This window comes from Mesocricetus auratus, unplaced genomic scaffold (assembly GCF_017639785.1).
Source record: "Mesocricetus auratus isolate SY011 unplaced genomic scaffold, BCM_Maur_2.0 Super-Scaffold_4256, whole genome shotgun sequence".
In the NCBI taxonomy this organism is placed as follows: Eukaryota; Metazoa; Chordata; class Mammalia; order Rodentia; family Cricetidae; genus Mesocricetus; species Mesocricetus auratus.
The window spans coordinates 93,098,735-93,114,468 of NW_024429182.1; the positions used below are offsets into that span (position 1 = coordinate 93,098,735).

Here is a 15,734-nt window from a genome sequence, read left to right on the forward strand (position 1 = left end):
ATATTAAATGCACAAAATAACATAATTCATTATAACATTTTCATTGATGTATACAGGGCATTTCAATTATATTCAGTCCTTTATACTCTCTCTTGTCACCTTTCTCCAATAGTCCTGTTCTACTTTCATGTATTTTTATTTTTAGATCTAGAGTCCACATATGAAGAGGTACAGTATTTGTCTTTCTGAATTATTTCATTATATATGGCAGATGACTGAATACTACTCCATTGTGGAGAAAAAAATCATATTTTATTTGTCCATTCTGTTAGTATTCAGGCATCTGTACTGGACTGTCCTTGGGGTTCTGACAGGATATGCCCTCAGCTGTAGCCACTAAGAACACCACCTGTGCATAGTCACTATGTTCCCCTTTAAAAGGGCCCTGATCTGTTTTGCCTCCATGCATGTCTGCCCATCATATATGTGCCTGGTGCCTGAGGAAGGGCATTAGATCCTTTGAAATGGAGCTACAGATGATTGTGAGCTGCCATGTAGGTGCTAGAGTTAAAGCCATGTCTTCTAGAAGAGCAGCTGCTGCTCTTAGCCACTGAGCCATCAAAGTAGGAGATTCTTGATGAACATCTCAAAGATCAATTTTGAGCAGCAGGAGAGATGGCAACTGTTCAAAAGGAAGGTTAGGCCCAGTATGAGAGGGCTTAGGTTCACCACAAAAAGCACTTCACAGTATATACGAACTCAAGAAAGAATTTGAATTGACACAGAAGTGATCTAAGGAGAGCTGTGGTTTTATTCACTTATGCAGATCTGTGATACTTGTTCATTTATTTCTTCCTAGATTTCTGTTTCTCTTACAACATACAATGATGACATTTAATAGGGAGCATCTTGGGAACACAGATAATGTTGCAAACTATTGCTGTGATAACTTTCTGGCCTTAATATTACCGATACGGAGGTGTCCAAGAGCTGTTTACTCTCCATGTCACCAAAATGTTATACACCAACACACCAGCATCTTGAAGGAGAGGGAGACGCAGTGGGCGAGGCAGTCAGTTACTGAGATATTGGGTCGGGAAGCAAGTGAACAGGATGGAATAATGCAAGGCGGCGTCTGATCAGCATTGGGATCTCCAGGGACTGCATCTTATTCTCTAGTGTTGGGAGTCAAATCAAATATGGAAGAGTGACTTGCCTCTAGCTGGAGGATTTTCCAGATGTTAGTATTTTTGGCAGGTTCAGGAGTTCAGTGGACTTAGGTTTGCTGACACTAAGGTCAATGATGATTACATCAAGTACCAGCATTTGGAGTATGAGCTTGAGGGGAAAGATTTTTAAACTAACACTACTTACTAGATACTTACAGTTAAATAAATTAGTCCAGAACATACACATTGGATCTAAACTTAGAATCTGGTTTCTGAACTTCTCATCAATATATTTCCAACTGTTTTACCTCTTCTGGGTTGAAGATGTGCAGAACCATTGAATACATTGAATTTTTTGAGCATTTCTTTAGAACCAACTGTGGTGTAGGAGTGATGTGGTGCTGGGATTGACATCAAATGAGACTGTACATACAGACTTCCTATTAATCCTCACTCATTGGGTCTTACATCCCTGCCTTTTTTGCAGTGACTGTTTGCTCCTCGGTGTGAGATAACGACCATGATTCTTTCCAATAGTTCTCATCTCCTTCCATATACTTTCTTCTTGGCTGGCATCCCAGACCTGACTGCTGCACACATTTGGATATCCCTTCCCTTCTGTTTTATGTTTGTCCTGTCACTAACTGGGAATGCAATCCTGCTTGCTCTCATCTGGACTGCACACAGGCTTCACCATCCCATGCTTCCTGTTTCTTGCTATGTTCTCTTTTATCGACCTGGTCCTCTCCCTCTCCACTCTGCCCCAAATGCTGACTATTTTCTGGTATGGTGCTACAGCCATCAGTTCCTACTCCCGTCTGTCCCAAATGTTTGTCATCAGTGTATTCTCTGCCATGGAGTCAGGGGTGCTGGTGGCCATGGCCTTGGATCGCTTTGTGGCCCTCTGCAACCCAATATATTATGCAACCATCCTTACTCCTGAAGTTGTCACCAAAATTGGAGGCCTGGTGGCAGTGCGAGGTGTGGGTTTAGCCATCTTCTTTCCAAGCCTGGCTCATCAACTGTCTTATTGCGGTTCACACACAATTGCTTATACCTACTGTGAGTACATGACAGTGGTGAAGCTGGTCTGTGGGGCCACGACAGTGGACAGTTTCTATGCCTTTGCTGTGGCACTCTTTCTTGGTGTGGGGGATGTGGCCTTTATTGCCTGCTCTTATGGGCAGATTGTCAAGACTGTGATGTATTTTCCTTTGCCTGAGGCACGTGGTTAAGCAGGAAGCACATGCACAGCCCATGTCTGTGTCATCCTCTTCTTCTATGGACCAGGCTTTCTTTCTGTGGTCATGCAGTGCTTTGGGCCACCCACAGCCTCTGCTGCCAAGATCATCCTTGCTAACCTCTACTTGCTCTTCCCCCCTGCTTTGGACCCCACTGCATATGGGGTTAAGACCAAGCAGATACGAGAGTGTCTTTTCGCAACTCTACACACCAAGAATATTGAACTCACATGACTATCATTTTTGTCAACTGGGATTCAGGAGTCAAGGTGTCCTTTCTCCATAGATTAGAAACTCTACTGCCTAGGTCATTTGCCTAGTGGGGACAGAAGGCATCCGGGATATTGTAAGAAGGGAAATCTTTTCTGGGTTCTCTGAGGTTTGGGTATTGGAGTTAAGACTTAAAAGATCTGTAGAATCTGTTACTTACATCTTTTTCTTCTAAAACTTGATAGTTTGTGCTGATCATATAGCATAACAGGTAGTTAAGAAACAGGATGTTAGCTGGACATGGAGATACAGGAGGGAAACTGAGGCAGAAGAATCATGAGTTTGAGGTTAGCCTGGGCTACATGCTGAGTTGTAATCTGACGAGGGCTACACAGGACGACCATGTCATGCAAGTACACACACGAGGATTTTTATGCACCAAAATTCCAGGAAGTTAGTGAGAGTTGTAAACTGGGTACTAATTCTGCACACTTGAGGAAATGAGGCAGCTTCCACCATGCAGCATGCACACTCAACCTCTACATGGGAGCAAATAGATCCTCTCTACTGGAGAAAGTCTAGCTTCAGAGACGGAGAGATAGCAAATCATAGAGATGTCTTGGAGTTTGAGTTTATGAGAAAACACTTCAGACTCTTAATGCCCCACTTGATTCCAGAGTTGCAGGTGAAGTGCGGTTTCTTTATTTTGTATTCTCTCTCAGCTTAATTTTGTGATAGACTGTTCTCTAATGCAATGTGTGTTTTTAACCCTTGAGAATAATGTATTCTTCACCTTCTCCATTTTCAGTCTGAAGAATAGAGACTCAAACATAAAACTTTACACAGTATTTCTCTTGATTCTCATTCTATTTGCTTATTTTCTCTCTTCTTTTCTGTCTTGCTCATTTCCTCCCAAACTCCCCTATTGCCACTCTAATGTAGTTGTTGCATGTTTTTATAACTTTACATGTCCTTGAAATACATAGTGTTGTCCTAGTATTATTTATTATGTACATGCAAGTGCCTTTCTTTAAGTTTCTAAAACCTAAGAGCCTAACTTCAGTCAGTTAGCCAAGATGCCTGTTCTTAATTTCACCATTTTTGTTCACCTTTATTCATCTGGAGAATTTTCCAATCATATCAAATCACTTGTTTTCCACATCAGAAAACTTGATTTACATATTTCATCATTTATTATAGTTTACAAATGTGTATGTATTTTTGAATGGATGAATTATTTCTGCATCCACAGCCGACAATGATTGTGTTCTTGATAAGTAATAAATGTTTGCTTAATAAATAAACAGTTATTTGACTTTACTGAAATGCTCTAGCAATAGCACATTTCTTAATCAGCTATATAAGTATAATAAGTGTTTGGAATAAATAAATAAACAAATCTTTATAACAGTGAGTACTCAGTATATTTTATTGAAGTGAAATAAACCATTGTCATCCTTATCATATCACAAATAATAGTGTCTTTACCATCATAATCATGACTGACATCTTCCTTTCTTTCCAAATGTTAAAATTTCATATGGTTGTGTTTCAGGCACTGCAGAGAGCACTAGAAGACATGTTTGCCCTTGCACGGTAGACTTACAGCTGTATGTAATCACCAAACAGAAAACTAGCATTTGTCATCTGTTCTTCACTCATTCCTCCTTCCTTTTCCTAACATTATTTTCTTTCATATTTGGAGTGTTTCTCAGAATTTCATCATGTTAGTGAGATGAAGATCTGGGAGAGAGATGGAATTGTGAAGGTGTGTTCATTAGGTGGGTGAAAGGTTGAGTAAGGGTTTTCTCCAAGGGACTTAGAAGCCTCTGAGGACTTTGCATAAACTACTTTGAACATTCCTCTAAATATCCTGGATTATTGAAAATATTGTTATTAAAGGCAGATCCTGTGTACTTAGCTCTTACACTGTGGTTCCTTGAGATAAAAGCAGGTTTATGTTCCAATCTATGTCCTCCAAGTGCAAAGCAGTTTATGCTATTATTATTTTCATCTGGTGTATGATGACAATGTTATATTCACTATCAAGAGGGGACTGTTTATTTTCTCACATCTCTGGTTTGATAATCAGTTTTAGTGTGCTTGGTTCTAATATGTTGTCAGCTCATTTCCTGTGAAAACAGACAAGCACAGGATAGTGTCTCCCTGATGTTCATACCATGAGGCACATCTTCCCCTGCCTCTTCAAGTTAGTAGTATCTTTTCTCATTTAACTCACTAAGTAATGACAAGCTCAGAATGTTCTATATGCCCAATCCTGGTTATTGGTATAAATGTAGATGATACACTGAACTCTGGCTTTAGAGGATGTCTGTGTCCTCCAAAGGTGCCCACCTACCTGATCTACCTATTCCCATATCATATCCTTGAACATTTCTAGGGCTCCTTGAATTTGTTTTCCAACAGGTCTAACACTATCATTGTTTAAACTCTTTGTATCTATTCTCTCAGGGTGATATTTGATTGGTGAGGTTCTGGTAATTTGCTTGTTTTTATTTAACATGACTCAAGATTCTATACTCTCAAGCCCCTGTTTATATTCCAGTATTATATCCGCAAATTATAGGAACCTGAGAGAAAAAACCTAGCAATTCTTCATGTCTTTAAAAATACCAGATTCTCTTTCTTCCTTTGGGTACCCCTAGCCTACCCACATTTACTTTTAACTAATACTTCTGATTACTGATTTGCATTAGGGAGGTATTTCTTGAGTTCCCACACACGGGGACTGTCTTCATATCATATAACATTAAATACTTCGGCTTAAATCTGTAGCATTTATTGGGGGGCCTGGTGGGGAGGGATGGGGAGGAGAGGAGGGAGAGGAAGCTGGAATTGACATATGAAACAAACTTGTTTCTAACTTAAATAAAAAAAGGAAGAGAAAAAAGAAGTACTTAAAACATAAAAAATCTGTAATATTTATGATTGTTATCAATATTTATGTTACATTACCTACTATAAAATTAATCCACAGCTCATAATGGCAGCTGTGTCACATTTAGCACACTGCATGGAGTTGGTAGATTAAACAGGCGTTCCTCAATTATGATGGTGTGATACCCAATAAATACATCATAAAATGAAGATGTTGTAAGTCACAAATATACGTACATGTAACCTGTTGAACATATGAGCTTAACAGCAGAGTATATCATAGCTATCGGGTTTTTTTTTGCCTTCACAATTGCATGGCTACCTGCAAACTAGAGCTCAATGACACTGTGTAGCATTGTGAGAGAACACTATCCCACATCACCAGCTTGGAAAAGGTCAAAATTCAGAATTGTGTGACTTAGACTGATTGCATAACACTTTTGCACCACTGTAACTCCGGACACTAGGAAGTTGAGAACTATGTGTAGTTATGTGATGAATGAACAGATGTAGCTTCCTACAATGTGTGAATGAAATAGCTGTTGACTAGAAGAGGGAAAGGATTATGAGCTGAAGCATTACTGTCATGGAAACTGTAAACACTGGGCATGGTGATGGGATTGATGTCTTTGAGAGCCACAGTCTGAGACAGTTGGCAATTGTTTTAGTCTGAGAACTTCAGAAGCAGACTGTGAAGCACAGATTCAAATGAAAGGAATATTGAAGAATGAGGGAAACATGATGGCCTGATGAAATGATACGGTGATCTGTATTTCTCAGCTACATTGGTATTTTTAAAAATTTGAATGAACTGGGTTGTATCTTTATATTCTTACATTACCAGTCAAGTGAGTGCTGAATGGAGAAGGAAAATAGTCTGGGCCAAGAAAGCCTCTTAATTTTTTTCCTTCATAGGAGAGATACTCAGTTATGAGCTTCCAGCAGCTAATGCTTCTAGATCTGGGATCATAGCACCCATTCAAGATAAAGAATTCACAGGGGCCTGAGACTGGTTTGTGAGAATAAGAAGTGTGTCCCAGCATTTATACACATTTAAAGTTTGTGGCTCACACAGAATGCATTTTCTAGTGCAGCTGCCAGGGTGTTCAGGCTTAGGAGTCAGGTTCAGCACTGCACAGAGCCTAGCCACACAGTTCTGAGTGGGAGCCGCCATTAGCCTTGCCTCTCTGCCATCCACTCATCCCTCTGGGAAGTTCACTCACCCTGTGACTCTTCAGCCAGTCACAAGGACGACTTAGGCTTTGACCAGATGTATCTACAAGTCCTCTGAGACCTGCCAGTGCTATTAACACCCTTTCCCAGACACTGTTCACAATCATTGTCTCTCCTTTAAGGGAACATGAAGAAGAGACTTCCACAGCTTTCACAACCAGTGACAAGATGAAGCACAGTACTTGAGCTGTGGAATATGAGGTCAGATTGGGAACTTGGTGTTCAGGGAAACCTACTGACAGTTGATTTTTTTTTACATCCTAGTGGCAAATACTTTCTCAGCTTGGTTAGCAGGGCTACAAATCTGCAAGTGCACTGGTTTAACACATCTGGGTAACATGTATGTGTGTGTGTGTGTGTGTGTGTGTGTGCGCGCATGTGTGTATTTGTGTGTCTGAATGTGTGTATTTTTTTGTGTGTACATGGTTTTATGGGTGTATGCACCTGTGTGAGTGGATGAACATACACGAGGAAGACAGAGGAGGATGTCAGGTGTCTGTCTCAGTCTCCACCCCATGATTTTGGAAAATGGGTTTCACACTGACCCTGAGCTCACTGACTCAGGTTGGCCAGTGAGACAGCGCATCTGGCCCACAGTGCTTAGGCTTTTAACTGACTGAGCTTTGTCTCCAGGCCAGCACCTCTTAGTGGTTTTGGATTTGTTTGTCCTGATTCAGAATGGTTGTCCTTTTCAGGCCTGACCTAGGCACTGTCAGGGAGAGTTAAGCACATGACACAGAGATCACAGAGGACACATTGCTGTAAGCTGACTGTTACTGCACAGACACCTACTGACCTCTCCAGCCTCAGGGTCAGCTGGAGACACTCAAGCCATTCCCCAGGGTCTCTTTCTCCTCACAGCACACTAGCACAGGAGGATGCAGGCCCTTTCTCTGAGTGTTCTCAGAGCTACTAATTGGTTTAAACTTTGGAAGCATTAGCTTCACAAGCCTTGAGTGATGCGTTTAATTTTCTCTTCATCACTCAGAAACTGCTATGCAGCCCTTCTGAGCAAAAAGTCTCCCTCATCATCACTCCAAAGCCTGAGCACTGTTGCCATGGAGGCTGCCCTGGTGAATGGAAGCTCTGGGGTGCTTGAGGGTTGCAAACTCTGGGACTGATATGGGGAGAAGTGTAAGCTCTGGGGTGGGGCTGCGGTGGTGTCAGCTCTGAGGTGGGGTGGGGTGAAAACTGTGGGCCTGGGAGGGTAGAAGCTCTAGGGTGGGGTGGAATCTATGGGGCTGGGGAGGTTGAAGCTCTGGCTGAGGGAAAAGGCTTAGTGGAACCTTCCTGAGTCTGGCAACTTTCCCCTTTCCCAAGTTGTCTGCTGCCGAGTATCTTTCAGCTGACACAAATCTTCAGCAGACCCATCCTTGAGGACAGTCCAAAGACTAGGAAGACCGTCTCCTGCCTGTCATATTAGGTTCTCTCAGATGTGTTGGCTGGAGCTGTGCCTCTGAGTGTTTGACTCTGCTCTCCTCCTCCTCCTCCTATGTCAGGGTGTTAGAATCTACCCACTATTTCTACACCTCTGCTGTGTTCTTGTCTTTCTCTTTCCCTGCTTTCATACAGTCCAGGGCACTGTTAAGCAGATTAAGGAGAGAGAGTCATGTCATAGCCCAGAGAGGAGACTTGCTGCTCACTAGAAGCAGTTGAAGAAGAATTGACTGCTAATAACCCTTATTTTCTATGTGCATCTAGAACTTACAGCTAAGATTCAGCAGAACCCACATTCCTATGAAGCAGCAAGAGTGACTTGTAGGGTGGAGAACATCAAGGCTCAGTGGTCACCTTTCAGTAGACATTCTTATTTATTATATACTTATCTCTTAAGTCCCGCCTCTGCTTCATCAAGTACCCACAATTTCAGATCTTTTAAGACCTTTGCATACTTACTTACTTGTTATGTAATTTCAACATTTGGGTATGTGTTTCTTTAGCCAGTCATATGCAGGGCAAATTGGATTCCAGGTATTCTGTGTCTTGCTCTGGGAAGTCTCCTGTATGCAAGAGATCATCCTCACTCTTCAGGGACTGGGTGATCCTATGATGCAAGGTAATCAGTGCAGTGACACAGTGGTGAGAGAATTATAATTGAGAACAAAAAGAGACATGTCAGATTGCTCTACAGTACTCAAACATGACTTGACAAATTACAGATGACTTGGGCTGGATCTGCATGGGTGTAAGGGAAGTACAGCCCTGGTTCTTTTCTGTCTTTCATTTCCTGGTGAGAGAGCAAAATGCATCTTTCTGTTCAGATTCCTGTAGATGAAGGCTTCTCTTCTTTACAGTAAGTCTCATAGAGGACCACTTCCTTACACGAGAAGTGCAGGCTTTTAATCTGGACACACAAGCCACAGAGTGCAAAGAGGGAGCTGATGTTGAGGAATAGCATCATTACCCCTCCGCTCTCCTAGTACTGGTCCTATAAAAGCTACAGACATGCTTCCCCAATGCATAATGGTACATTCGCTTCCGTACTGAACAATGCAAAGCAGGCTGAGGATTGCATAGGAAGGAGTATCTAAGAAAGAGAATAAATTTTCTCTTTGTGTGGAACACCAAGCACCAATGGAAGAAGTTTTGTATGTGGTTAGATTACCGTGGAGCTCTCAACAGAACTATCACTATTTCTTTAAGCTCAGAGGGGAAGAAGAGCAAAGGCTGGGAGATGTGTATTTGATAGGCATTTTGGGTTTTGTAATTATTATAGACAGAGTGTGGGGGGCAATACCATAGTCACTACTGATTTATTTTAAATCACTCAGAGTGATTTATAGATGTGGGATCCCCAAGAATCGAATCATGTCTAACTTTTTGTGTGTATGTGTTTACATCTCAGAAGAGATTAATACTGTGTCAGAATGTATCATTTTCTGAAGGCAAATAGAGTCACAAATGTATCATCTAATCTTTTGTTGCAGTGCTCCAGGGGTGAATCACATAGACCAGATTAAACAGGACACTTGTTTCATTTACTTGTAACCATTGCTAACATTTATGGAGGCAACAGTAATGTGTTCTTTCAAGTCAGAAAGAGACAGATATTTGAAGCACAGAAGGAGATTTGTGAATGCAAAGAAAAAAGGAAAGACATTTGGGATTTCATTCTTTAATAATTTATAGCAATAATATTAGTACTAATGAAAGCCATATCTTGTGGAATATTGTCAGTCTAGACTTGAATTGCATACTTTTATTAATATTTATAGTAAGTCGTGTGGCTCATCTTTATTTTACTGTCAGATGAGAAGTCAAGGCTTAGAAATTTTAAGTAGACTTCTCAAGTATTATTACCAGAATATAAAGTAGACATAGCTTAAGTTTAATTAAATTTGATGTTATACACTGTGAAGGGTCCACCAGGCTGGCTTGTGGTTACCAAGTTTAATGAGATCTGATTCTGTCTTCTGAAATAAAATACTACGACAGTGAAAAGTTTTTTTTATTATGCTGACAAATCAGAATGTCATAGATAAACAAAGGCAGATTATAAAATATGGACAATATTATCACAGCTGGCAAACCATTGTGAATAATTTTAGGGGAGAAGACGACACTGGACTCTGAATACTGATGGATGAGAAAGGCCAGTTTAGATAAGAGAGGAAGGAGAAAGAAGCATAGATATTTTGTATAATATGCCTGTATGATCGTATAATTACAACAGCAATTCAAGGTGACAGCAAATACATATGTGTAACAGGGAACATGCCTGCTAGGAAAGCAATGCAATAAGATAACCCTGCAAACTCTGTGATCCATTCTATGCAAGAATTTCACCAAGGAATTTTACATATTTATGAGTTAATTTTTAGGGAGAATTTGTGATTTCAGGATTGAAAGTAAATTAAAAGAAGTTCATAACAAAGTTACAGAGTTTCACTGACTGAGTTCACACTAGATGTTCCTCCAACCTGATTTTTCCATTGTGTCTGCAAAAATTTAGGTAAAGAAAGTTGGATTATGAATTCAGGGAGTAGTACTGGGTGCCGAGGAAATAAGAATGGCTATGAGATATTAAAGGTAAAACCAATGGGGATTGTTGAAAGTATAACAGGAATCATTTATAAGGATGGGTAAAGACAGTTTTCAAATTGAATACATAGATAAGGATTTATTCACAGGAATATTGACATAAAGGAGATAGAGAATATTTGGGAAGACTGGGCAAGCCACCCAGGTTTGAATATTGAGTGTATGGGTTTTGGAAAGCAAATGGAGAAATAGATTTGTGCCTCACAGAGATAATTTTTGCACCCAAGATAAGCTTGGAAAGAACTGAAGCATACTAACTAGTTAAAAATGCAGTGGATTAGTTAACAGAGGCCAGAGGAAGGGTGGAGATCCTGAAACCATGGAAACAACCAACCCTCAATGAGGTGGAGAACATTGTGGGATGCAGCCTAGCTGAGGGACAACTACTGAGCATCTGTGTCCTGAGGATGCAGGAGATAAGTGACAAAGTGACAGATGACAGTCTTCAGCACTACCTACACAGTCAGTAAAGACAATTCTTTACAGTTGACAGTTTCAAAGTCATTGAATATATAAGTCATCGAATGACAGGGTTAACATGTCTCTCAAGGCATCTGTGTTCAGTGTTTGCTCTTTTCTCACATTACAGCTAGATTGCACCTACTTCAGATATGTGGAGAGCTCATCAGAAAAAACATCTGTATCCAGAAAGGGTTTTCTTCCTTGAGTCTAATTTTATTCCCTGTTGTTGCAGATTAAGTCACCTGTTGTTCTGATGAACATGGTAGCCTGAACTGCACAATGTCTTAGCATATCAAAAACGGAGAAGTCATGGCTTGGGTGTCTTTTCACTCTTCTTTCTCTGTGCTGTTGATCATGTCCCTAAGCAATTCTAGCTGGAGGCAGCCCCAGCCCTCTTTCTTCCTAGTAGGCATTCCAGGCTTGGAGGAAAGTCAGCACTGGATAGCGTTGCCCCTGGGTGTCCTTTACTTCCTAGCTCTAGTGGGCAATGTGACTATTATCTTCATCATCTGGACTGACTCATCCTTGCACCAACCCATGTACCTCTTCCTGGCCATGCTTGCTGCTATTGACCTGGTCCTGGCCTCTTCCACTGCACCCAAGGCCCTCACAGTGCTCCTGGCTTATGCTCATGAGATTGGGTACATTGTGTGCCTGACTCAGATGTTCTTCATCCATGCCTTTTCCTCCATGGAGTCAGGCATACTTGTGGCCATGGCTCTGGACCGCTATGTTGCCATCTGCCACCCTCTGCGCCATTCCACAATCCTGCATCCCGGGATTATAGGACGCATTGGGATGGTGGTGCTGGTGCGGGGATTGGTCCTCCTCATCCCCTTCCCCATCCTATTGCAGAACCTTGTCTTCTGCAGAGCCACTGTCATAAGCCATGCCTACTGTGAGCATATGGCTGTGGTAAAACTTGCCTGTTCTGAAACCACAGTGAATCGAGCCTATGGGCTGTCAGTGGCACTGCTGGTGGTTGGGCTAGATGTGCTGGCCATCGGCATCTCCTATGCCCTCATTCTCCAGGCAGTGCTGAAGGTCCCAGGGGGTGAAGCCAGGCTCAAGGCCTTCAGTACATGTGGGTCTCATGTTTGTGTCATTCTCATCTTCTATGTCCCTGGAATGTTCTCCTTCCTCACTCACCGCTTTGGGCACCATGTTCCCCATCACGTCCATGTTCTGCTGGCCACACTCTACCTCCTTGTTCCACCTGCCCTCAATCCTCTTGTTTATGGGGTGAAGACTCGACAGATCCGCCAGCGAGTGCTCAGGGTGTTCTACATAAAAGCATCAAGTTGACCACATCCTAATCACTGGCTGCAGAGGCCCCTGCCAAGGACTCAGTCAACAGTTCATGTTCAGCATGGAGTATATAGACAGAAGCCTTTCTATGTGAATATTCCTTCCTGCTCCTAGTTGTCTGTGTAAAGAATACCCCCAGGCACGTGGCTCAACTCTGTATTGAGATTTACCTGCATATGTATGTTACAGATATTTCTCATTTCATCTTAATATTCTTTCCAACCCCAATAATTCTCTGCTGTTTTCAGGGTACTGGGGGATAGATTTTTTTGCCTTAATCTGATAATGGATCATATAACACTGTCTGGAAAGAGAAGGGCAAATCCCAGTCTGTGTTTGGTTTAGGGTCCAGAGTGTCTTCTCAATCTCCACAGCAACACAGTGCATGCATATCACTGTCTCATGGAGTCTCTTAAAGGAGACTCAATGGCCACATGATGAAATACCACCTCTCATTGTAATGGGGATACTACTTGTTCATTTAAAACAGGCATAAGTGAAGTAGGAACTCTGTTACTTATTATTAGAGAGACAAGATTTTCTAGGGAGAATTATATTTCCACATAATGATTTTCCTTCTAAAAAACTCAAGCTTTAAATTTTTTTCACATTTTTTGTTTGGCATAAACAGCAGACAAGGTGAAGTATTAATTTCACCTGGTTTTTTGGTATTTATTTAATGAAAGCAATTGTATGTTATTGGAATCTAACAAAGCTAACACATTGTACTTGGCTCTCATGCAGAGCTTCAGTAAAATAAGGAGTGGTTTTGTTACTTACAGTGAGATTCTCTCTTGGAGATGGTAAATATATTGTGATGTGGATCATTTCATCCATTTCTGAGGCTAGGAACCAAGAAAAAACTCATCGGTGTCGGACATCCATCTGCGATCTTTTGCGCTTTAAAACTGTAAGATATTTTAGCCAGCCTCAGAGAAGACAGTATTGCTCCATTGAGTTATAATGCTCAGGAGGGGAAGGCAGGCTGTTTGGCGAGTTCATTTCAGAAGTGGTGGAGAGGGATGTTGGTATTTCTGCTCTGACCTTTCTTTGTATGTTTTAGGACTGATGAGTGCTTTTCTTTCAGAAAGACTGAACTTGTGTAGTTTGGCTAGCATCTTTGCATGAAGTACTGAGGATGGATATGAGGTATACTTATCCCAGGAGGAATTATATGTTTTTATTAGGCAGGTGTGTCTAATTTAATTAAACTCTGTAAGTTGTCCTAGGGAAACCCAGACCATGACATACTATAACCATTAGGAGAAAAAATTTTTTTGATCTTGTAGGCATTTTGTTTTGTCATCCTATAAATGGAAGAGTGTTCTGTTTCTCGTTACTGACATCACTTGGTGGTTCTTGGACTGTGGATGTGGTGGTGAGCTTTTTATTTTTTCAACTCCAAGATGGTAATGCAATGCTGTCTGAAGATGAGAGAGTCGCAATCTGGAAGAGCTTATGTCTCCGATGTTGTCTAGGTAACAAACTATGACTTGAATCTGAAACAGAAAGAAACTAGTGTTTGGATTAAGCCACCATGTATTTGGGAAATCCTCATTGCAGAACACTAACTTATAGCTTAAAAAGTGTGTGCTAGAGCTGGTGAGATGGTTATTCAGTGAGTAAAGTGATTTCCACATGAACATGACGATCTAGACTTAGTGTAAATCTATTCATGGTGGCATGTCTAATTCTAGTGTTTCTCTATGAGATAGGAGGCACTGGCGTATTCAGTGGTGAATAGGAGGCCCTGTCTCAAATGGGACGAAAGGTAAGGACTTATATACCCTTGAGTTCATGCAGAGCCAAAAGTTGATGTCAGGTGTCTTCTTTCATCACTCTCAGCTTAATTGTCTTATTTTTATTTTTGAGAAAGGGTCTTTCCTTATATTCAGAGCTCACTGGTTGTCTAGACAGACAGGTCAGTGAGTCTCTGGGTTCCTCCTGTCTCTACTTCCAGTGCTGGGATTACAGGCACATGCTGTCATAGCTGGATTTTTTTTTAATGTGGGTGCTTGAGAGCTGAACTCATGTCCTCAGACTGTACAGGAAGCACTCACTGTGTCATCTTCTCTCTTATTTGAAAAATCTCCTAAGGCAGAAGCCAGGGTCACAATGTTAAGCAGTCCTTAATGACTGAATCTGGTGATTGGATTTCAAAACTATTAAATTAAAGCCATTTAAAATATACAGAGCACTGATTAAAAAAACCAAATACCATCATCTTTGTTCTGTGAAACATCTCTTTAATGGAAAATTGAAAATATCAATTAAGTGTGTATTATGTGTCATTATAGTCTAACAACGACTCAATGAATGGTGGGACACAAGAACTATTGGGTTAAAGAAAAGTGATTGTAATTCCTTGTAAAGGAATTTCTTTGGATATTGAGAAGAACTTGATCATCAGTTGAATGTGTATTGAAAGGGAGAGGAAGAGAATGAGAGAGAGAGAGAGAGAGAGAGAGAGAGAGAGAGAGAGAGAGAGAGAGAGAGAGAGAGAGAGAGCACTACGGAGCATGAGAATACTACATTTCAAACTTGCATGATTACACTTCTGTGGGTTTCATCAGTTCAGCACTGGCTGTCCAGGGATAGATGCTTCTCTTCCTATGGTTGATATGAGAGATCTGGCCCCCTGGAGCTGAATGTGATTGACCTGGAGTCCTATAGCCATTCAATTGCTCTTGCTTAACTTTCTCTACTCTCTTTTTGTTTTCTGTCAGCTGTTTGCATGCTCCACCTCTTGATCTATAGTTATTATATATACTCCTGTTTACAATATTTAAGCAGAAAGCTCTTGGATTAAAGGTGTATGCTAAGGCTGAGCCACACTACAGCTAGAAGCATGTTTTCTAATAAGTAGCTGGAGCAGGCTTTCTTTTAGGTCACCAGTCAGCTCCCAGATCACGACATGAAGATTTATTAGTAATTATGAATGCTTGGTCTTATTTTAGCTCTTTAAAAATTTGTTTCTCTTTATCTACATTTTGCCTTAGGGCTTTTTACCTTTCTTTCATTCTGTATATCTTAATTTCCCGCTTCTCACGTCTGGCTAGCTGGTGGTTGCCTAGCTTTTTGCCCTGGGTGCCTCCCTCTCTTTCTCCCTTATTCTCTCCTCTTCTTCTCTTTGAGGCTAGATTTTTCTTCCTACTTATTCTTTCTGCCCACCAGCCTTGCCTATCTCTATACTGACTAACTATTGGCTGTTCAGCTTTTTATTAGGCCTATT

The 15,734-nt window shown here is 41.1% G+C and overlaps 1 protein-coding gene and 1 pseudogene across 1 annotated transcript; both read left to right on the top strand.

The window, feature by feature from the left end:
* Window positions 1-831: 831 nt before the first annotated feature.
* LOC121135088 lies at window positions 832-3,695 on the top strand (annotated as a pseudogene).
* Window positions 3,696-11,548: 7,853 nt separating this feature from the next.
* LOC101829682 (olfactory receptor 52L1) lies at window positions 11,549-12,499 on the top strand. The gene has a single exon (XM_005087461.3). It carries the CDS (start codon window positions 11,549-11,551, stop codon window positions 12,497-12,499), a length of 951 nt encoding a protein of 316 aa, XP_005087518.2.
* Window positions 12,500-15,734: the final 3,235 nt, after the last annotated feature.

Excerpts from the sequence above, each read along its gene's own strand:
- LOC101829682 (XM_005087461.3), top strand. The coding sequence starts at position 11,549 with ATGTCCCTAAGCAATTCTAGCTGGAGGCAGCCCCAGCCCTCTTTCTTC.